Below are 24,146 nucleotides of genomic sequence, written 5' to 3'. Positions count from 1 at the left end.
AATAAATAGAAACAAAAAAAGGAAATAGGCAAAAAAGTTCGTTCGTTGATGATTAAGATTTATTTATTATTATTTAGAGAGATTATTAATCCGTTCCGGCTGCCTTTAAGTCAATTGAACATGTTTGCATTTTCAGCCAAACAAAATAAATAGTCCAAATAATCATTGGAAATGCAGAAATAATGTATATATCTTTTCATTAAATTACCAAATTAAACGCCAATTTTTTTTAAATGCCTTCGCCTAGAATAATAATTAGATATCAAATACTTCATCACAGATTCTGCTACATATATTTAAAAAGAATATATTACTTTTGACATTATTTAGTTTTTACCATGACAATTAAGATATATTTTCCTCCCTGGTTAGCTGCGAACACAACGTGAAATCAGGTTCAAAATTGTATTGCTTATTACGGCAGCTATGACAAATTAAAACCTCCATCAAAAACCGTATTAACTGAGTTGCAGCAATGGAGGCTGTTTACCGCCACAGCTCCTTCCTCTCCTTCCTCTCCTCCCTCCTCTTCTCCCTCCTGTCCTCCCCTCCCTGCCTCCTCCTTCCCCTCCTCTACAACAGGCCACCCATCTGGTCTCCTTTCTGCTGGACCCTCTCGCCTTTTCCTCACTCAAATAAAAGGTGCCAATCACTATAATTGGCACCCTGCAGATCAATTGTCCCAGCCTCAGAGAAATGCCCCTCGCTGAAGTCTGGGGGATACGCTGAGAGTAGTGTGTTACCTTTACAGCTTAGTCCTTCTGTCTTTTGTTTATCCTGCATTTGACACGTCGTTCGGAGAGTTTGGGTAGGACATTATTAAAGAGGGAATTAGCTGACACTTAAGGTTTTTAAATCAGTTAGCTGTTGTCTTTTCAACAAAGACTTTAGAGCGGTCCATGTGACAACCTATGGAGACTCAAAGTGTTCAGTATTTTAAAAGAGGTGGAAGAAATACTCAGGTATTTCACTTATACAGTAGCAATACCTGTAGGTAAATAAAGTAAAAGCCTTGCAATCAGAACTTCCCTTTGCAGAAAGGCCTATTTTCGGCCTACTGGATTATAACCTGTGAGGCATCAATCACATAATAAATGTTCCAATCAATCAATAAAGATTGATCTTAATGGATAAAAACATCATATTTATTGATTGATTTTAATATTGTTCCATTCTGAGACTGCAAAGTAGAGCTTATAATGTGTAAGGGGGAATAGTATCTTTAGATTTAATATAAGGAATGTGGATTTATGTATGTTTAAATAACAGCTATATACAGATTACTTACTGTATTTATTTGATCAAAAGTGAAAAACTGTCACAGATACAAAATAAATTAAATATTTAAATGTTGTTTTTGTTGTGTGAAAAAGAAGAAGTAATAATCAATCTGCTGAATTTTGCAGTTAACAAAACTGAATAGTCTAATTAGGCATCAAATTACAACCTGACGTTTATGTTTTGTTAATATTTGGGGAAATGGCATTCTACTTGAATCTGGCAGGATTCAATACGGATGAAATTGTATAATTAAAGTGGTCAAAACATAGAATTACATGGACCACAAAAGGGCTTTGCATGGGCCTGCAGATTCTTCGATGGACTCAATTAAACGTGTTATTTGACCAGCAGCCCTGTCCAAGTTCTTCCAATTACTTTTCGTTCTTCAAAAGTATTTGTTGTTGTCATGAAAATATGAGATGTATTTACCTCTAACATTGAGCAGAATCGCCCACATCATTCCACTTTTTGTGTATTTTCATCCAATTAATGACCCAAGGGCGCATTAATTCACGTCTTTGTGCGCCACCATCCAAACCAGAAGAGAATTAAAGGTCTTCAAAGGCCTCCACAAAGAGACCTGAAAAGGTGAAATGTCCACGACCTTGATGTTTCTGCCACGCTAATGGAAAGGACCAATAAGCCAAGGTTTTTGATAAATATGCGAGTGAGCAAAGGCCTTCCCAAAATCCTCATTGAATAGAAATAGTGCAAGCAGATGTGAGTCATGTTTATGTGTTGAAACAGAAACTCATATTTTCACTGAATAACCCTTTAAAAGAAGTATGATTGATTATTCAGTACAGAACATATTACAAACACACATTTTAGATGCTAGTTTTCGTGTCTTTGAAGCAGAAAGTGAAGAACACAGAACACAGGAGGCAAATTACATAGACATATATTTATATGCATATGAATAAAAATACATATACATATTGTACAATATCTTGGCCGAGCGTGAAAACAGCTCTGTCAGCCCAGAAACAGAAGTAAGCCTCTTTAAATAAGTGCAAAATGTTAATGAGACAAAGAATTGTAAAGCATATATAAAGACTTTTTTTTTTTTTATGAATCTTCCGTCGCATTTTGTTTTTTCCTGTTAAAGTCACATGGAGCGGACATGGAGATAACTTGTGCAAAGACCCATTTATATATATTCATATATAAATTTATATCTATGTACATAGAGTTTGTTCATCATAAGTAGTAGATGGTGCCATTAGCTTGACATTAGTAACTTTTACTGCTTAAAAGAAAGGAAGTTAAGGCCTATGCAGGACCTTGGCTGTGCATAAAGGGAAAATAAAATAGAAGGAACATTTCCACACAATCTCAAAAGGACTTTACCCAACAGAAAAACCCACGATGCAGTAGTGAGAAGGCCCACTATGCTTCTGAGATGGTGGTAAACAAGTGCAAGATGTCAAAAGCAACACTTCCACTCAGCTGGATTACGGACAAACAAAACAAAAAAGGCTTTGTTTAAGCGGCAGGACTCTCACATCCCTCTCCTATAGCTGCTCGTCGCCGTGAATGAGCGTACAATACAGTAACTGCAGATTTACATTACAAAACACCACCGTACAGTGACAGAACATGAGTCAGTGCTGATTCTGAATGGATGGAAATGTCTTCTGTAACCACAAACTCCTCTACCGTCACAAATAACAGAAAATGGGATCATTAAGAAGAGTTTGTTGTAGAGCCCCTCTTTTCCTAGTACAGCTCTAAATCATGCAACACGAAATAAATATTCCAGTTAAAAAACGTGACTGTTTTGCTTACAGGAAAGCATGAAGCAAAACGCCCCTCTGGTGAGTGAAAGGGAGAAAAGGGAAGGTTTGTGAAAGGATACAGCGGCCTTACATGAGAAAGCAGCCTCCTGACCTCTCAGCTCCATCGCTCTGCTGAATATTTCATGCCACAGCGTGTGAATTATGGATAGTGCTTATAGAAAAGAATACAGCACAAGTGGACCGCCGCAAAGAGCCCGGGAGGATAACAGGGGTTTTCGCAGTACTGCTGGGGCCTGAACACAACAATAACAAATCACCTGCTATCCCGGCACTACACGGGTGCAAAAAGGCCGCCAGACAGAGGTTTCCTTTCATAAGCTGAGGTCAAAACCTTCCCATGCATTTACCTGCAGCTGGAAACACGCTTTAGACCTGGCTTTTACTCGTGAGCAGCTTTTTAAATTGATGTCACAACAGTGGTCGCTTTTTCTTTAAATAGGTGTCGAGCCACCTACAGCGAGCACATGTTAAACCTCACAATGAGAAGACATGAATGGGTAGTAAGAGGTGGAAAGGAGAAGCAGCTGACAGAAGTTGTGAAAAGAGCTGAGAACTCATCTGACACAAACAGATTGAGGGCAAACTGTGGGGAGTTGCAGGCGAGATTTGATTTTCTTTGGACAACAAGGAAACATGGCATCATATGGGAGAAATACAGCTGATGTATGTAGGGGGTCTCGGAGGGGGCTTTTTTCTGATCCTGGAGTCAATTTAGGTTCGGGAGGATCACCAAGTGTCGAGTCTCACTAAAGCTGGGATTTTTCAATAAGGAGAAAATGGGGGGCACATACATGAGGATGTATAAAAACCTACAAACATAAAGTGCTTTCAATGGGGGGGGGGGGGGGCAAGCAGGAGGGCCAAAAGTCTAAAGAGAGGGAAACATGGCGCAAACACAAATAAAGAAAAAGTAAATATATTATTGAAAATATTTAAGATGCTGCGATGTAAGCAGACCGTTAGTCTCCTGTGTAAAAATACATTTCTTGTGATTATGGATATGACCTGATGAGAGAGTACTTCTGACAGTTGTGATGTTGCAAACCATAAAATGGGCAACTTAAATAAAATAAAATGTGAAAATGTGGGATTTACATTTTTTTTCCTCAGAGGCTGTTGTGGTTAATTGTCATATATGAGAAAGAATATAAAGATAATTGTATTTTTTTGTAGCTGGAACTAGAAAATGTGTGGATTTAGCTTGAAATATGAACAAAATTGATGATTAAAATCGAAGAAGTTTCCGGCCTACACACGTTTGGTTCTGTAAATACAATAATTGTTCAAAAAGTGGGACAGATGTTATAAAAACCTAGACTTGAGTCTGATTTAACGGTCAAAATCAATCAAAAACTGTACATTTGGGCTCAAAGGTCATCTCAGTTTGACCTTGACTTGCTTCAGTGGTTGGAGGACACACACCTCCAAAGCTTGGTCCATAAATGCTTTGGCAGAGTCTCACCAGCTTCCTCACACACTTATCCTTCTTAATGTTCTTTTATATTAAAACTATGGGATCTAGATATGTGAGTTTTGCACCATTTGTCCAGATCCTACCACATTATTTCATACACAAACACAACCAAATAAAGAATTTACATAAAACTACTGCTGGACACCAAAGAGATTGATATTTAAATGCTACGATTCTTTTTTTTTTTTTTCAGTGTTTCTTCCATATTGTGATAGCACATTAACTCAAATCAAACATGGCCACTTGTACGGGAATATGTACTGAAATGTGTACAAACTGCTTTCTTTGAATTATCACTCCTCTTATTCAGACGCTGATTCAGTCTGAACTATCCATGTCAAGTATTTTTTTTTTTTCCTGAACAGTAAAATTAAGGCCTGTATAGAGAGAGAAAACCACACACACAAACTCACTGGACACAAAGTGAAGAGTCACTGAAACCACTGCAAAGAGAGCGGGGATAAAACATCTGTCTGTCAGGGTTCACGCGACACACACACACGGCATTTCCTGCAAAAATTCACACGTTTTTTTTTTTATGTGGGAGAGTCTCCGTCACAACACGTCCATCCCGCCATCGTTTCACCATTTTGTGTCAACGGTGGAACAAAATGGTGCCGCATAGATCACATGATCCAGGTTGTTTTCTTTCCCCCCAAATCTGCTGAAAGTCAAGAGTTAAAACAGATTTGAGGGGTGGAGGTCTGAGGACGAGTCCCCAGGTGTCGCAGGACTTAAGAAACCGTCTTCTTCCCGCCATGATCCGCCTCCTTCCTGTCCAGCCGCATGTACGGCTCAAAAGCTGAAGAACCGCACCCGTAGACGGATGTCAGTTCGTGGTGGGCGCCCCCCAGCAGCGGCATGGAGAAGCAAAGGGAGTGATGGGAGGGGACGCCCAGGCGGGGTGAGGGGGGTGTGCCGCCCAGCGAGGGCAGCGACAGCCCGAAAGTCCCCCCTGCGAGGGAGGAGGGCGGAGTGCCCATCCCCTGAGAGGTGGAGGATCCGCCCGGGCTGCTCAGCAGGGAGCCGTTGGAGGGGTGGGGCCCCAGGAGGGAGTTGTGCGGCGGGATGGGGCCCGAGAGGAGGCGGCCCTGCTCCAGGAGCCGCAGGATGTTACAGGTGGCCAAGGACTCGTTGGAGGAGGAGGAGCGTTTGTCCGAGTCCTTCGTGGTGTCCTTCTTCTGTTTGGTCCGGCGGTTTTGGAACCAGACCTTGACCTGCAACAAGCGGTGGAGAGGAGAGATTCACGTCAGTATTTTTTTTGTCGCAAACGCACACTTTGTCAGCGGAAAAGTCAATAAAATCGATAAATAGAAGAGAGAATACAGGAAAAAGGGCTGGAAAACCAAACAAAACAGAAAACTATATCCTGAGTTTCACTGAGTTAAGAGAGGTCAGTAATACCTTGTCGGGCCATTATCACCTTGTTGTCATATGTGAAGAATTAAATATATGTGGTGTCTTGTTATGATACAGAATTCAAATTACATGACAACAAGGGAAAAAAGCTTTAGAATCTCTAAATTGAGAGAAAACTTCTCCATACAAGACATTTAGTTCAGTTTGTGTTTTTCCATTCAGTAAATATTCAATTTTGCCCAGTTATTATAAATAAATGATTAAGAATAAGATTTAGAAAGCAATACGTCGGTGTGTTTGAACATTTCTACAATACTTCTGACACCAAACTGCTCAAAGTTACAGCTTCCACTTGCTGAAAGTGTTTCATAACTCGTGAACTCCCCCCCCCCCCCCCCCCACTTGTGATATTTAACATTTGAACACGCACAAATCACTGATGTCTTACACTAACGCTCCCTGACATTACCTCTTTACATGCCCAAAGGTTGTGACACAGGCTGGAAACACGACTTCTCTGCTTCTCAGTGAACTCCGCCTGCTTCAAGCACATCTAGCTGTAGCATGCTAACGGTGATAGCACGCAGCACCTTAGCAGTAAACCAGTCGAACACGCATACTGAACAAACTGTAATCCCCCGGCACAGTCCATTGGATCAAATCAGTTGTTTTTCTCTGCACATTTGATCATGGTAGCACTTTACCTGCTCTCTCACTTCAAGGCCCTAATGTACATATGGGGGAGGGGCAGTGATATCGAAGCTATGCAGCAAAGAGGGAATATTATCACTCACGATATGGAGACTGGTATGTGCTAGCTAGAGTCTAAATATAGCCATACAGTGAAAACGTTAACTTTAATTAAATGTCCACAGATTTCACATAAAGTCAACGTTTCAGTTCTTTCAGTGTAGGAGGTGGAGATCATTTGCAACATGAAACATTTCTGGCTCAAGAAGGTAATAAAAGGTAATATTTTAATTTAAAAAACAGTCATAATCTGCTCCATCCTCCTCTCTCACGGCAGGTAACTTCCCCACATCACAACACCGGCATGCAGGTTGAGGAAAGCTCGGTGAACTCTGCCTGTCCTTGTTCGCCGTGTTTAATTGATGGGGTGCAGCGTGGCTTTAATGTATAGCGTGTGGAAACGTTCGGGGCTCGGTGGGATGTTGATCGGAAGGCAACGGGGGGTCACGGCAGATCGCTGCACGGAGAGCACCAGCGAGAGGAATCACACACATCAAAAATGTATGCCATCCTGACCGAGTTTTTTTTTTTTTGAGTGTTTTCAGCGCGGCATGCAGAGAGGTGGCTGATTTCTTGTTGGGCTATTATCATCGTGTTGTCATAAGGGAAGGATGAAATATTTGTAGTATCTTGTGATGATAAATAGTTCAAATTAGATGTTAAAAGGGTAAAGAAAGCATTACAAACTAACAAAAAGTCTGTCAATTGAAAGAAATTCGAGGGATTTTGTTATTTTTCTGTTTTCCATGAGGCAACTATTTACATTTTCCCGGATATTCTTTTAAAATGTATAAAGAATTGTATTTTTAAGATGATTTTTTTTTTGATCAAAAAAAGGAATAGTGAAGTAAAGAAATATTGAAATAAGGCCCGTCATAATGTCTTGTGTACTTCATTAACACTCAATTTAGATTGATATACAACAGATAAAACCAAGAAAAGGTCACATTGAGCTGAGGAGTGGTTATCGGGACTAAAACAATTATCTTTTGGACTCTGGTCCTTCTGGCTGGTTCAATAACTTCTGATAAAATGGCTAAAATATGCTAAAAAATATGTTTGTCATGAAGCAAAAAAACTGATGCTTGTTTTAATACAAATCTGTGTTACCAGACACAACAACCATGTTTATTCCTCCTCTATTTTGCAACCGTCCTCAACCTGCCCTCTACCTAAGTTCACCCAACACAACATGGGAAGTCGTTACGCACACACCAGACTTTCCATCAGCCTCTTCGCGATCTTCGTAGAATTCAAGTGATCTAATCCCCGATACCTGGTTATCAAAGCACCTTTTGCGCGGTCAGCACCACGTCTAAAAACAACAATGTTACGAAGAGTCTCCTGATTGGTTGACACGAGATTTAGTAGTTGTTGATAGTGTGGTAATCAGGTAATCAGGCCGGCTGGTGGTAACTATAGTATCACTCTAAAAGCTCGGCAGGCAGTTATAGGGGAGCGAGATCCTCGTACTGCCACTGACCACGATGCAAATAATGGGATCGGAGAGCTCAGGGAGGAATGCTGACGCCAGCAGGTCTTACTGTAAAGACCAGATGAGGCTGGGAGGGAGGGAGGGATAGTGGAGATGGAGATAAGAGGGGAGATGGAGGAAGGGAGGGATTATTGGCACAAATGATCTCCGTGAAGCTGCTTCTACATTTCTTCCTCGTTAGCTCACACACTGCCTCTCTGAAACCTCTCTGTGCATTTGACTCATGCGCCACCGCCTGTCGAGCAACCACAGCTTTTCAAAAGCTTTCATTTCAGATGAAACTCCCAACCTCTCCCATGTTGTGGGCGGGGCTTAATCTTCACGTGACACTATACTCCCATCCATTGGTGGGGGAGAAAAAAAAAGGAATCTCGCTTGTGTTTCACCGGGGGATTTCATTAGAGGGAGAAAATGATGAGAAGGGAAGAAAGCAAAGCTGCCTTCGATACATCTACAATCCTTTTTAATGGGATCCAGGGTTCAGAGCCGGGGCAGAGATTACAGAGGGAGATCTGGATATGGCGACCTGCATTTGCCCCCGGCCTCGCCCTCTTCACCCCGCCCTGCTGCACTCTGGCCCACGAGGGCAAGGCCAGGGCATTGGGAGGGGGATCAAGGACTGAAGTGAGGGTGGCAAAACCAAAACTAGTGGACGCATGGTTGTACCCTCATATTGTGATTGCGTTTTAAGGTCAAGCACTTTTTTCTTCAATGTTTTACAGTCTTTTTTTGTATTTAAGTGTTATTTACTGTATACTGCTTCCATTTAAGAACCAATCCCATGAAAACAGCAACCACACCCTGTCCTGTCCGGGAACATTTATCGACAAAGGCCTCACAAAGATATGGTAACTTTAAAAAAGTTCAGGTGTTCCCTTATTCCAATGGGTACTGAAGTAAAAAGTGGATTTGTTGGGAACATCACATTTCCAAACATACTATGTAATACACTTCTTTCATATCATCTGGTTTAAACTGGAAATACATTGAATTACGGAAGCAAAAAGAGGACAAAATCAGAGCGAGGTGGGACGTCATCGCTCCGGATCAAGGGCCCAAACACAAGGTAGGGGATAGAAATAAGAGGGTGGGGTTAAATACATGCAGGGTGGGGTAAACTCAAGGTCAGGGAGAGATGATCAGGCCGACATCTATGAAAACACCAGCCAGTCGGGCAGAGGTCAGCCAATCACAGGCCTGCGTTGGGAATCCAGACAGCTGCAAAGAGAGCGACAGGCAAACTGGGGTAGAGGTAGAAAGGTTAAGCCAGATCAAGACCCAGCGAACAGATCCACCGAGGATCCATATGTGTCTATAAAATAAATCAGCTAAGCCCGACCCACCATGATCCAAGTCACATTTGGAATAAAGAAAATGTGTGCTTGTTTAGACGTTTCTATAATTCTCTCTCGTATATTTGTCTCTGTTTTTAATCACTTTACTGCAACTCAGCTAAGCGGAACTGGTCTACCCTACGCCAAGGCCATGGAGCGCATTAACCCAAACATCTAAGGTGATTTAACGCTCGCCGCCATAATGCCCATAATGCTGCACAGATAGGAACGTGGGATTGTGACGGTAAAGTCTTTAAGAAGGACACTTGGTGACAACCTTTCACACTTTCCATGACCCCTCCAGCAGCTCGCTGCTCCCGCGCTGACCCTGCTCAGACCCCCTGATCCCAGGCATGTGATGAGCCGCAGCACATAATGAAAACTCCTTTCCGGAGAGTTTGTACCAGGCGGACCGGCGGCCATTCATCTGTGTGTAACAGACCAGTGGATACTCAACTAAATCTAACGTACCAATGGCGTTGTATGGGAAGGCCCATCAGACGCCATGATGAAGAAACTTAAACGTAGTGCGCTAACACAATGGCTTACTCAATGTGTGCAATACACATTTACGGATTATACAAAAAACAACATAAGCAATTAAGTATTTTAAAGGTCACCTATTATGTAAAATCCACTTTTTCATGCCTCTTCTACATCAACATGGAAAAAAAATTCTCTTTAAGTCTTTAAAGTCAGAGAATGGCATTTCCTGTCTGGGCAACTAAACATTGAACAATTCTTCAAATTGTATTTGCCTTTTTTTTTTTACTTCAAAAATGCTTTTATTTTGAAAGAATATGAAATGTTTGCTTTCAATAGCCATGTAAACAGGTCTGAAGCGAAGGTTTCAGATGACAGAATCTCAGTATCATATATGGGAAATTAAAGGAATGAAATTATTCGCCTGAATTAAATCTCTGTGCTTTGCAAACCGACCCAAGTTTTTTATTTTTCCTTAAAATCCATCACCCTTAAGATTTATAAACACTAACGATCACTTCATATGAGACATAAAACCCTGGTTCTGCTCAAGTAATTTTCCACGAACACTCCATCCATCTCTTCCTCTCCTCATCAACCAAACCTCGACTACATTCACCTGCCTCCCATCTTTTCACTATACTTCCCTCAACAAAATCACCAATACCACCACATACCTAATGTATGTCCTGAGTTGAATGTGCAAATGTATGCCGATGATGATCTTTGTACATGGGAAAAACACTGAAATGATCTCATCCTGTCTCTCAAATGCATTGGACAAGGTTCAACACTGGCTGAACGACATTTGCTTACAAAAAAAAACAGTATGCATGATGTTCAGAAAAAGACCAGTCAAAAGGATCCATTGTGTTTTTAAACGGAGCAGAATTAGAACTAGTCTCCCAGTTCAAGTATCTTCGAGTCATATTGGACTCGAACTTGACTTTTTCATCCACTAAAAACACACTGGACGCTGCACTAGGTCAGAAACCAGAGGAGACGGTGAAGTCCAACGCAGACGGACCACTTTTGGACAAAATGTCCTCTCCATTAAAGGCAGCTGATTGTGGAATAGCCTCCCAACTGAGATACAGGATTGTCCCACTCTCAATAGATTCAAAGTTGAACTAAAAGAATGGTTGAGAAACAAACAGACGTGCAATCACCGCTAAATGTAACTGTAACGATGCACATTTCCCCTCTGTGGGACTAACAAAGGTATTCTGATTCTGAAATGCACTTTAATACAGGGGTATCTCCTCTTGCACTTTATGCATTGATGCTGCTATATTGTATTGCTGCTATATTGGCTGTATTGTACTGCCATATCATAAATACTTGTGTATTCTGCTCTTGCTCTTTTTGCACTTCATGTATTTGTATTTGCTATGTTTGTCAATTTTCTTATATGTTGTAAGTGAGGGACTGCGGATGGAAAGTAGCTCATAGCTAAATCCGGCATATTTACGCTTGCCACATTTATTGTTGTAAGTGTTCATTAACGTGCAATGTGCCTACCAAATAAACGATTAAAATAAATTAAAAATCATTTTAGCTGACCCCAAAACCTTATCATCTAACTTTGAGCGAATAAAAGCGACGTGGCCCTCCGTCGGTGCAGCACATGTCCAGCCAGGTTCAGCCAGGGGTTAACCCCGTCTTATAGAAGCTGGTAGATATGGCTGACTAATCCTCCTTAGCGCAAAAGCACTTGGGACTGTTTACGAGGCCCGGCTCTTTTTCTCTCCTCTCTCTATCCACCCCTCCCTCTAGCCTTTTACACCCATTCACCAGGTTTAGTTAACAGCCTTCACCTCCTCCCTTCTCATACTGTAATGATAGAGATGTGCAGCACTCGTTCACCGAAGAAATCAGCAGGGGGTTGAATGTGGTCCGTGACTTTTCTTACATGTCACCCCGCAGCCACTGGAATCAACTTTGGCAAAAATAAATAAATAAAAACTGCTGGGTCTTTGGTCTTTTAGGACTCATGTTTGTTTTGTTGTCAGAGATGGAAATAGCAACACAGAGGTCTTAAGAACGGATGATGGTTGCAACATTTAGCTGCCATTTTTTCATTAGTGCATGTTTGCCCCCATACGTCTAACACTTCATATAATGCATGTCCATCTGTTCCTGATGTTTTTTTGCATGCCGGCATACTTCATTTACTTTGGGCTTTAACTCAGTATAAACTATAATAAATATATATTGAAGTTTCATGTATTTAAATGTCTCCCCTGAATGTGTTTGTGTAATTAGTTAATACATACAGTATGTGATTGTACTAACCACTATATAATAACAATTTGAGTGAATATGACTAAAGATTCGTAAGTTAAAATACATTCCTGGCCGTTTTTTACAATAAGAATTGAAAGTCAGACTTCCTAAATTAAACATAAACATTTGACATTCCCCTACAACGTATTTTTGGATTAAATACGTCAGGAATTTACTGTATTTTATTTTATGAAACACATGGTTAAGATTCCAATCTCTACTTCAGGTTTGTGAAAGATGCCACACATCTGCATTATAAATTTACTGCATGGACGACCTTTGACCACCATGGAAACCCAAGCTCCAAAACTAAAAACCTCTTGTATCAAATCTTGGATGATGTGGTCCTCCATACGTTTGGAAAATGACTCCTCGCCTTCACACACTCACACACACTTTACTCTGCCAGGAGCTGATGAAACAAGTCAATTCAATCTGACAGAGTGATTAAGGACAACCGCAAATGCGACTTAATTGCCATTGTGTCCTCGTGATTATCTAATCAGTTGATTAGATAATCAGAGCCTTGCAGGTTTCTTGACCGTCAGTGAGTGGAACAAAAGGACGATGCTCTCGCTGCAGCTCAGAGAAATGAGGAAGGACTTTGTTTCTTTACATCACCAAACATTTTCTCTGAATGCATAAAGCAGCAAGTGTTTCCCTGTCTGTCTGCGTCCCTTCCTATCTCTTTCTCCATTCTGAGTGTTTGGACAATCCCCGTACTGTGTTGCCTCCTCGCTGCTACATCTGCACAGCGACACGTCATGGGTGGGTCCTCGACGCCCAGACAAGTGGCCAGACACCGGCTGTCTCACTGCCATTGAGAACAATACACACAACGAGGCATTCACTGTACGCAGACACAGAAACACAACTTGTTGTCTACAAAGACACTGATTTCCTACAGTACGTGGTATCAAACGAGCCTATTTTTCTGATTTTCAAGTAAAAAAGCAGAAATGTTATCAGTTTTCAACCTCAGAGTGTAGCCTACTCCTGTGTCCATGTACAACAATGCCTGGACAATTGTACAATCCTTAATTAATAAAAATACATCTAGATTATATTTTGTGTAAATCTGTAACTGGGTATTTAGATTTATCAGGTCATACAAGGGTCAGCTAGTTTTAATAGAGGCTTACTCTCTCTGGGATATTCCTCCTGCCAAAGTTCTTATTATAATATGTTTTATAAATAGATTGATTTACAAGAAAATGATTAACATAAGTCATGAAGATCCTTTAGAAGGACAATACCAGCTCCAACACGTGACCTACAGCCTCCCTCTGTTGCCAGAAGCTAAACAAATATACAAGAAGCATCATTTTTAAGTTTTACACTTTCTAAGAACACTACATAATAAAATTCCACCATTATAGGACGTTTTTTGGTCTTTGCATGGACATTTTTATGGGAATGGTATTCAAACGAAGTTCACATCTGTGCGGCGTTCATTCATCTTTACATTAAAGATTAAACATGATTCCATCAGTGAGCTCCGTCCCATTTGCTGCAGGATTAGGCCCCAGCCCAGACACCATTAAACCCATTGCTTCTCCATGGAAGAGCTGCAAACAACAATGGACTGATACAATGGCAGAGTATACGTCAGCTGCACTCAAACTCAGCACACCGAGGAAGAGCTTAAAGTGACCACACAGCGTGGTGTCCTAAAATCTCCTGAAGTCACACAAATCATCCAAGAGTATATCAAGAAGGTGGGAGGAATCACCTACAAATGTATTATCTCAACAAATATTGAGAACAAAGCTCATAATTACTCAAAAAAGTTAGCAAAAAAGTAAAGCTTTCTCTGTGCTCATTTACATTAAATCCACACACATCTTAATTAACACCCATGATACTCCTCCACATGCCTTCACAATAAGAGCGGAAGAATCCCAGATCATCCATGTGTGCTATCTGTGAAAATCCACCAGTAAACTGACCAGAAATAAATGAAGAGGCTTTCGTTGTTTTAGGTTACGGTTTCTGTGTGTTCCTCCCCTCCTGCTGTGTTCCGCTGTAGCGGGGAGCCACCTGCCGGATTACTCGGTAACGCGTTACTTCAGCAGTGTGAACGAGATTTACGTTTCATTCTCGCGATGCTGCAGCTATACTAATACCGCAAAATACGTTTATTTACGCAATTTTATGGATGTATTTAAGTGTCAAATATCAGAATAGGAAAGAATTGTCCTAAAGCAGCGTTTCTGTGTCATTAAATTCAGACGGGATTTAATCAAAGGTGGAAGAAAACCCGAGGCTCTTTACTGGAGAAAAAGTAGAATTAATGTGGTCTTAAAATATTGAAACTTCGTATATCTAAAGTAAAAGTGCTGAGTATACCAACTAGCTCCTTTTGAATAACAGTGTTGCAGGATAATAATGGTATGTTTTTAAAAGGAAAAATATGTCAAGTCATTTTAATGTTAGTCGTTCGTCTTTAGACATTTTTGTTTTAAACACTGTGTATAATTAATGTATTGTATCACATCATGTGTTTTCATGTAGCCTAAGTAGCTAGTATCTATGAGTGTTTTATAAACATACTGGAGTAAAAAGTAGGCTACAACAATTGCCACCAAAATGTAGTGGAGTAAAAGTATGTGTAGCAGGAAATGGAAATACCCTTGTAAAGTACGAGTATACGTATAAATACCTGAGTAAATTTACTTGGTTGGAGTTTTCTTCTTCTGTAATTTGAAAAATGTAGGTTTAATTGATGGGTTAAAAATACGATATTCGCGGTTGACTCCTTTACAACTTACGGTGCTGGTGGATGAAGGAGAAAGTGAAGATATGAAGTTTAACGTAATTGAAATATCTTGAAATTGTTAACTGCGGATTGGAACAATAAGAGGCCATCCAATTGTAGGCCTTGGCGCTTTTCATAGGCTTTTATTAAGCTGTTTTCTTGTTTTAGCCTACTCTTATTGTGTAGTTTTGGTGAAAGTATACGTGGTATCCAAATTGCGATGACACGCTATCTACCACACGTTACGTCAAAATCACCAGACATACATTTCGAAGTATTTTTATTTATTTTTTTAAATAAACTTTCATTTAAGTTATCTGCTTGTTTTTTTGGAGACACATTAATGGCATTATTTATAATAATCGCATTGTCAATCATCATGCCTTTGAAAAAATAGTAGTTTCCCATTAGGCCTTTGCATTGAGTGTGTGACTGTGTGTGCGGTGTATGCGTGTGTGTGTGTGTGTGCGCGCGCGCGCGCGCGCGCGCGCGTGTGTGTGTGTGTGTGTGTGTGTGTGTGTGTGTGTGTGTGTGTGTGTGTGTGTGAGTGTGTGTGTTGTCTCCTGCCTCATTGCGTGATCAGTTCGAATACCTGACTAAACTAATTGGAGTTACAGCATGTGTGGGTCAATGAACGAATCCCCAAACATTGTTAAAAAAACACTTAACGATCTAACCTCCCATATAACTGTAATTAGTATTTGTGTTTTAGGAACAGATACAAATAAAAAGGCCTGTCACGTTCCTAAAAACAGTGTGATAACACTTTAATCGTGTTTTGGGTATTAATGTTTCTGAAACAAAAGTGAAAGTGAATTTGTTTGAAAACTAGAGAGAATATGAATTTTGCAGATCTTTGGGTTACAACCTGTGTGATAAATGGGTTTTTGGAACAATGAAAAGCACAATTCGATATTTTTTCTTATTATTACTGCGAATGAAATAGGTTAGATATTTGTGGCAGACAAAAAAATCTGATTAAATGTTTAACAGAAATCAAATCCTAATAATTTCCTCACGTTTACATAATATTTCGATTGGACTACCTGAATCTGTGATCACATCAAATGCGAGAAAAGCTTTGTGCTGTAAAAAAACTCAAATGGAAATATGCCAAAAACACGACTTGTTCAAAGTGATTTCATATTCCAATGCCTTTTGTTTAGCTTTGAAATAAGCCTATACTTTTTGTTTGCAGGGATAAATAGATGGATGATAGATTCAAATGAAACAAAGTAAGAGAAAAAGGCTAAAACGCTCTTATAATGGAGAAAAACACACTGTAATTCACCTGAAAACTCGCTTAATAATGTCCTAAAACTGTGAGAGCTCCCTAATGTCTTTTTGCATGATTTGCCTTGAATGCTGAAATATTCAAACGCCACATATGAAGATAATAAAAAGAAAGACAAGCCCACTAATGCCAACTAAAAGCCTTTCGATCACGCGTAGAAGCTGCTTCAATATCATTAAGAAAATGCATGGGTTCAATATTTCACGCCATTACAGGAATGGAGACTTTTATTATTTACATTTTGTTCTAACTTGAAGGTCAGGCAGTTTTTCATTCAGCCAATCAGCGTCGCCTCACAGCAGCAGGAAGCGGAGGCCCTCCCATTAACACCCCTAGTGTCAGCGCTAATGAGGGACACAGTGGCTTCTCTGTGCTCCCCAAACGTGAAGCGCACACACCAACACACACTCAGACGCTTTATGTGTGAGTGTGTTTTTTTGTGCTTAGATATTAATGTTGGGTGTACTCCAGAGGGATGATGCGTAAAGCTCCTGCAACAAGTGTTTTGTATACACAAGAGGGGATCTAAATGCCAAAAAAAGACAAAAAACCATCCCCATGGCGCATAATTGAATATTGTTATAACCAAAACATACTTTAAATATATTTAGTGGCTTGAAGTTGTTTCGTTTTGAAACCTAAACAGTAGCCTCACCCCATAGCTTTATAAGAAATGTTGTTGGACGTAGGCGTATTTAGACGTAGCGAAGCAGTGCGTAAGTATCCACAATTTTTCTTATTCGAACTTTATTTGGAGACCATACTGCATCAATATATAGCCTAGACTACATAGACGATGTCCTATGTTGGTAACATACAGGTTTATGTTGAATATAGAACAGATGGAGAGTTAAGTCACCCATATGCCCATTTTAAAATGATAGCCGATAGACACTTTGGATAAAATAAGCAATAGTTGTGCTTTTTCCCCCCAGAATGGACTCTCAATAAAGAATCTGAAATGTACAGGAAACATACAACACCAATACACAGTGTGCTGGAGTTTATATCCTTTCGTGATTTGTAAATAAACAAAGAAAAAACAAATTTTACGCACAAAAACCCCAAATTGCTGCACGAGTTGTGACTTTAATATAAACACGCTATTAATGCAGTGCTATGCAAGTTGGTGTATAAGTGATGACGCACATAATAAACACAAAGGGGTTGGGCTCGTGGAGCAGCAGATTTGAATGAAGCGCGCGGGGGCTTTATGGCTGCTATGAAATGTCAGGAGTGTTCAGAAGAACCCGGATGTGCCGACAGGCCGCTCCACTGTGTCTACCAACACGGGGCATTACCGTTTCTTGTTACGATACAAAAACACACACAGCAAATGGTTTATACTGATTTTGTGAGCTGCACTGGAAGTAATGAGGTATTCATTTTTAATTTAATATGTCAAACGAGGTTGCTTTTTTCGCTTCCCTTCTGTTCATTTATTTTGTGTTCTCATTGCTGCTCAGGATAGTCAAATGCAAGCAACCATTACGCATTGAGTAACCGTTCTGCTTTTATGTCATACACCTTCCAGATAGTACAAATCATTTTAAAGTAAATGTTGACAACATTTCACATTTTTCTTTTAAATACCTGGGCTACATAACTGATCAGGCCTAGATACAAGGACTCATTTTATTCCGATATAGATATTTTACATGTTTTGGGAATTTTTGCATTTGAAAATGTGATTGTGAACAAGCCACGTGAGTGTTTGGGCGTGGCAGCTCTTCTAATCCTCCTCAGTGATTGGCTGAGGAACCAATTAAAGACCCCAACAACACTTGTGACTTTTTTCAAAAGTTAGGCTACTTTTATTCGAAATGACTAACACAATTTGCTTGAAAATAAATAAAATACATAAACTTTGTAACTCAAGTGTAAAGATATCCTTTAAGGCTTTAGTCACCAGAGGCTAGGCTAGTTAGCATGTGACAATTGTTCTGCTAAGTAATTATCAACAATGTTCGTTATAGATTTTTTTAAAACGTCAATATAATGTTTGTTTTCATTGTTGGTGGAGTTTTTAGCAATGGGTTTTCCATACACTTAAGACCAGTCAAAGTACCAATACATTATTGTCAAAATACATCCTTACAAATATAATCCTGCATTCAAAATGTTACTTAAGTTAAATCACAAAAGTATTATCAGCAAATTGTATTTAAAGTAAAGAGTAGGCCTAAAAGATGTGCCTTTATGGGTGTATATATTTATGTAACATTTCCACATTGTTGCATCAAGTAGCCTAGCTTTTTACTGTTGTAGACAAACAACGTTCCGATTGACTCTTTGGAAAATGTTTAAATAATGTGACTTAAAGAGTTCGTCCACTCGTTTAATTCTGAGAGATGCATTTAAAGCAGTTAAATAAATGTAGTGGAGTACATTTACATTATTTCCCTTTTCAAATGGGAGTAGAAGTAAAGCCGACAATGGAAATACTCAATACCTCACAATTGTACTGAACAGTACTTGAGTAAATTCTTCCTCACCTGAGTTTCAGAGAGGTTCAGCTGCCTCGCGAGCTCGGTGCGCTCGCGCCCCACCACGTACTGGCACCGCTGGAACTCGAGCTCCAGCCGGTACAGCTGCTCGGCCGTGAAGGAGGTCCGGGTCCGCTTGGGCCGGTCCAGGTCGAGGCCCTTCGGCAGGACGATCTCCCGGATGGTGCCTTTAGCGTCTGCGAACAAAAACACAACGAAAAGTTAGACGTGGATTTTCGTGCTGTTTTTGTTTTAGAGATTTGATTATACGATATGCTTTTATTTTGAAGGGGGTTTTGGGAGACAGTGGGTGGCGGGATTGGCGCACAAAAGATGGAAAATGGTTATTTACCGGGGTAAGCACCAGGATATAATAACTGTATAGCACTGTTCGGTATTGGATCACCGAAATACATGCACATTAAGGATGGAGTTACATTTTTACGTTTATCTTTTAAGAATTTCGCCGCTACAGAATATAAACACTCAGGACATTATAACAAAAATATAATATGAGTGGTAGGCTATTTTACAGTTGTAGGTTATAAAAAAGGTAAACACAAGTTTCTTTGAGGTGGTTTATAGGCCTACATGTAGCCAAACTGATGTATTAATAAGCAGTTAGGCTTATTGCTTCAAATGGTAAAAGAGAGTGTTAATGACACATCTGTGCCCTGTGAAAGAGGCCCTTTTGTCAAATATAGGCCTATTTACAAAAGTTTTGTAAACATAATAACTCATAATAAATACTTGCCATTACATACATGTATCAGTTTCAGGAAAACCTAATGTTTGTTGCTGAGATGTTCCTCATGTTAAGATGAAACTCAACGCTTAAATCCCTCTGCATAATGTTGTTCCACGTGACTGTGGGTGCAGGCTACGTCAGTCGTGCGTATATCTTGCACTTTCATTGACCCAACACTCCTATTTAAATCCTTGATTCAAAAGCGTTTGCAGCAAGAACGGCTTATTAGAAGAAAAAGGAGACAGTGGGATAAAAATAAACGGAGATTTGTGTTGAGTGCTGACTGAAAGCAAGGAATATGTGTTCAGGGCCATTCGGGGTTTTACAACGAGTGGTCGTGCACTTAAAGGTGGCATAGTTTTATTTCCCTGCATGGAAAATAATTGACAATCAACAGTTTCACTTTCAACTGTTTGACTTTTCAACTGTTTCCAAAGTCTGTGCGTCAGTATCCATCAACAACGACAACAACATCAATGACACGTGTTTGTTTATTAAAGGGGCAGGTCTATTATAGGGTCAGGTGTTTTTTGGTTATAGTACATTCATTTTTATATTTATTTAGTGGGGCCGTTTGTCACACTTTGTCTAATGATTGCTTCGATCTGTCCAAAAATATTTTTTGTAGAACAAAAAAAATTAAATAGATTTTTTGTTTAAATGTGTACGAAACCAAATTAAAAGGTAGATTTTGGTAAATACAAATAATAATATAACCTATATCCTGGATGTGTCAGGGTCAATACACCCCGCCCTGGATCCAGATTATTGTCGACACTAATTAATAAAATATGTTAAGGACACATTTTATTGTTTTAAATACAGGTTAAATCTTTTTACTTTTAGCTACACTGTAGCCGGGAATATGTGTTGGTATTTATCACATTGAATGGAAACGCAGGTCAGACAAGACCTCCTCTTTGTCCAGGGTTTTGAGTTCATAAAATATGCAATCCAATAAAATATGAAGAGAACTGAATTAAATATGAAACGAAACTGATTGAACCAAACATCTATAGTTCTGTATAGGAAAGGTACCGCCTGCAGGTACCAAAACTATATGGAACAGATATAAACTGAGTACATTTATATAATTTTAGCTATAAAAAGGGGAATTCAAAATGAGTATGAAAGGCAAATCTCACCTTACATTAAATTATATTTAAAAGCGTGGAAATATAAAAGAAACAAAAATAATATGAAGTTCTGACATACAGCAGATGTAAAGAGAGAAAAATGAATGCGTAAAAAGAAGAATGTGGGCTGCTTCTGCTAGAGCATTGAAAATAAAAAAGTGAATGAAACGCAGTAATTTAATCAGTAAGTACCCCCGTAGTGTAATAAAATGTTATTTCAATCACAGGGGCAGTTATTCTTCAGGTTGTGGTTAGCCTAGAGGCCTAAGATACATAATGAAACATGCCTGAGCGGTCTCCAGCTTCACGCACGGATTATGCCTTTGCGTAATGTGTCGCCAGGCAAGTTAGAGATGTTTTAAACCATCCAAATATTCAGATTTACATGTACAAAATGTTCTTACATGGCTTCACTAGAGGAGGGGAAATAAATAAATAACAGCTTACAATGTGATGGAAACATTTGCAGGCAGAGGAGGTGCACCAGCGGCATTACGCAGACCTGCTGACCTCTCGGTGACCCCGCCTCTGTGGAACAGCCGAGCATCAAGACTCGGCTTCAAAAACAAATCCTGACACTGCGGGTCTCACCTCTCCGTGTAATGTAGGCTACATTATGTTCAGAAAAAAACAGGCCCACATCCCGGTCCTTATACAGGCCACATTTCTCCCCTTTAACCGGCGATTGATTCAACACAGAAGCGATGATAAATCACTATATTTAACAAAGTTTATGAAAACATGCCGGCCACGGTCTCATGTGAAGAAATGCGCAATCTCATGTACACCAATAATCCTTAAACTGATATATTTCTAAATATATATAACCTGCTTTTTATATTTTTACTGGAACTGACGACGAATCTGAAGAAGCAACAACAAATTAATCTGAATCCACGTTTAATTGTTTCCTTCTTTCTGCATTTTTTCTTCTCCTCCTCGCACATTCTGTGGCCTTCATAATAGTATTTATTTGGCGTTTTTATTTTTAACTTTAGCCTCATGGAAACGAGTTACCGTTCTTCTGTTTGGCACAGGACGACGCACGAGTTTACGTTCAATAAAGGATGCATCTGACCAGCCAGCAACAATAACATCCACAACAAGCAGCCTATAAATGAGGACTGATAGGCCGACATATTGATTCTGCCCACAGCAACAACCACACAATGCTGCAAAAATACTGCACAAAAATACAAGTTGTTATTTTAGATTGCATCCTTTTTTTTTTACGGATAGGATTTCTGAATGGAGGGGAATCCTGTAACGTGCTGACTTTGTGTTATTAGTGAGCGTTACTTGGCCTGAATTCAAAATATATCTCACGTAGCTTAATAATTGTAGTATCTAATTTAGACTGATCCACTCGCTGGGTCTTTCCGTTTACGTGCTTAAGAATAACGTGAGCGTGCAGCATGTAACAGACATCTACTATCCAGTTTAACATAATTCAAACGTAAAATAAATACAAATTATTTCAGATGATTTAGATTTAAAATTTGACTCCAATAAAAATCATTTATTATTACAATAAAACTCTTTAATTATATATTATTAATTTGAACAAATGACCAAATTGTATCCCTATATTTTATTCTCTGACTGCAGTGATTTTATCTTAATTTGGTGGATTTTTTAAAAAGTCAGGCAGGAGGGCGTGGGCACTCATATTAAATAAAATATAATTCTGATGTTCATTAACATAACGTTGGCACACAAAGACATTCAGCTACAAGTAAACACACACTGTCACACACACACACACACACACACACACACACACACACACACACACACACACACACACACACACACACACACACACACACACACACACACACACACACACACACACACACACACACACACACACACACACACACACACACACACACACACACACACACACACACACACACACACACACACACACACCGCTTCATAGTGGTTATCGATGGAGAGCTGTTCATGTTTTATTTATTATCATCAACTCCTTTGTTAATAATTCTACAGTAACAGCCTACGGGGGAATGTCCTCTGATTATAGTTGAAAATGTCCCTCTGTTTGTATATCAATTATGATTCCCAACCTGTGTTAAAAAATAAAGATGTATTACATGCTTATAGCTATTGTTTTGATTGTTAAATCTGACTAATTCCTTTTCAAACGAACACAAATAAGTCTTATCATATACAGACTGTACCAAATAAGGTTTGTATACGTTTAATTGATTACATCATACACTGCAATTACTGATTTTATTTTGGGATTGATATACGGGTGTGGTGTTACAGTAATTTGGGTATGACGGAAGTGAAAGTCGCCCATTGTTACCACAGCAGGGGCTTTAGGGGTGTTGTATTCAAGCATCAGTCCAGACACTTTTACATTTAATATCTGCCTCATTTCAGTTCAGGATATTTTAGAGTAGCATTTTGACAATGCTTTAATTATCTAACAACTCCAGATTCAGGTTCATGTTTAACAGCACGTCTAGTCATTTTAATTATAGTATTATTGAGCCTATAATTACAGAAGGCCTGCATATTGTTGGGACAATTGTGGACTTCCTGAAACCTCTACCAGTTTGTGAATTCGTTTTAAATGTTGCGTTCACGTACCTCTTACTAATATCCTCCGACAGTAGTCAGGGTCCACTCCCAAAAGTTTGTCGTGCCCGTCTTCGCTGGAGGACGTCGGGGTGGACGCTGAGGTCCCCGGGGTGTCGGTGGAGCTCTGAACCGGGGACCGGCTCCCTATCTCGGCGCGGCACTTCGTCTCCATCCGATCCAGCGGGTTGGGTCCACAGCGGTGGTTCCCATCGCCCATAGTGGTGGTCTGATCGAACATCTACAAGTAATAGTTTTACTCTCTGAAGATAATCTCTCCTTCTGTAGCTGCTCACCTCGTCTTTTACTTTATTTTCCTCTTTGCAAGTGTTCTGCTTTGCATGCCCTCTTCTTCCTCCAAAAATTCAAAAGTAGATCCAGTTACAAGTAAACCATGCACTCCTGTTTGGGAGCCGGTGTGAGATTCAGGTGTCGCGGCATGACGCGCAGAGCAGTCCAAACCAGAGCAAGTGCTCTTACTATAATAGCCAGGAGAAATGCATGGCGCAACCAGATCTATGGAGGAGGTGCCACAAAAGAACACACACTGCTCAGCCACGTAGAAATAAAATGAGAGGAGGCGGTGCACCAAGAGAAGCGGTCACAGTTCACCGGGCACAGGAAAAGTTTCTCCCGGTGCGTCCCGAGCAGCCTGTTACTTCAGCCCCGGTAACATCCACTGCCTCTGCGGATCCGTGGGTGCATGTTGTTGGTGGTTAAATGGCCACATAGAAGGGGGTCTTCTGTCAACAAGAAAATATTTGTAGTGTTGAAACCCCTTCAGTATTCGGGACTCTTAGTACACATTTACGCACAAATAAAGTCAGCTTTAATCGTTGGTTTTACGCACGCT

General features: G+C 39.9%; 1 protein-coding gene across 1 annotated transcript; it reads right to left on the bottom strand.

The window, feature by feature from the left end:
- Positions 1–2,170: 2,170 nt before the first annotated feature.
- Positions 2,171–24,146, bottom strand: vax2 (ventral anterior homeobox 2). The gene is made up of 3 exons (XM_079671698.1): positions 23,306–24,146; positions 18,809–18,996; positions 2,171–5,771 (listed from the first exon to the last, which is right to left on the bottom strand). The coding sequence occupies exons 1-3, from the start codon at positions 23,532–23,534 to the stop codon at positions 5,289–5,291; spliced, it is 900 nt and encodes a 299-aa protein (XP_079527824.1). The 5' UTR covers positions 23,535–24,146; the 3' UTR covers positions 2,171–5,288.

This window comes from Notothenia rossii, assembly GCF_949606895.1.
Source record: "Notothenia rossii genome assembly, chromosome: 3".
Lineage (NCBI taxonomy): Eukaryota > Metazoa > Chordata > Actinopteri > Perciformes > Nototheniidae > Notothenia > Notothenia rossii.
Note: the sequence above shows the minus strand (reverse complement) of the source record. Positions and strands in the feature narration are given on the sequence as shown.

Coding starts and splice junctions, on each gene's coding strand:
- vax2 (XM_079671698.1), bottom strand. CDS start 23,534: ATGTTCGATCAGACCACCACTATGGGCGATGGGAACCACCGCTGTGGA. Junction 18,997..23,305: donor TCGGAGGATATTAGTAAGAG/GTACGTGAACGC, acceptor TTTTGTTCGCAG/ACGCTAAAGGCACCATCCGG. Junction 5,772..18,808: donor TGAACCTCTCTGAAACTCAG/GTGAGGAAGAAT, acceptor CGCTTGTTGCAG/GTCAAGGTCTGGTTCCAAAA.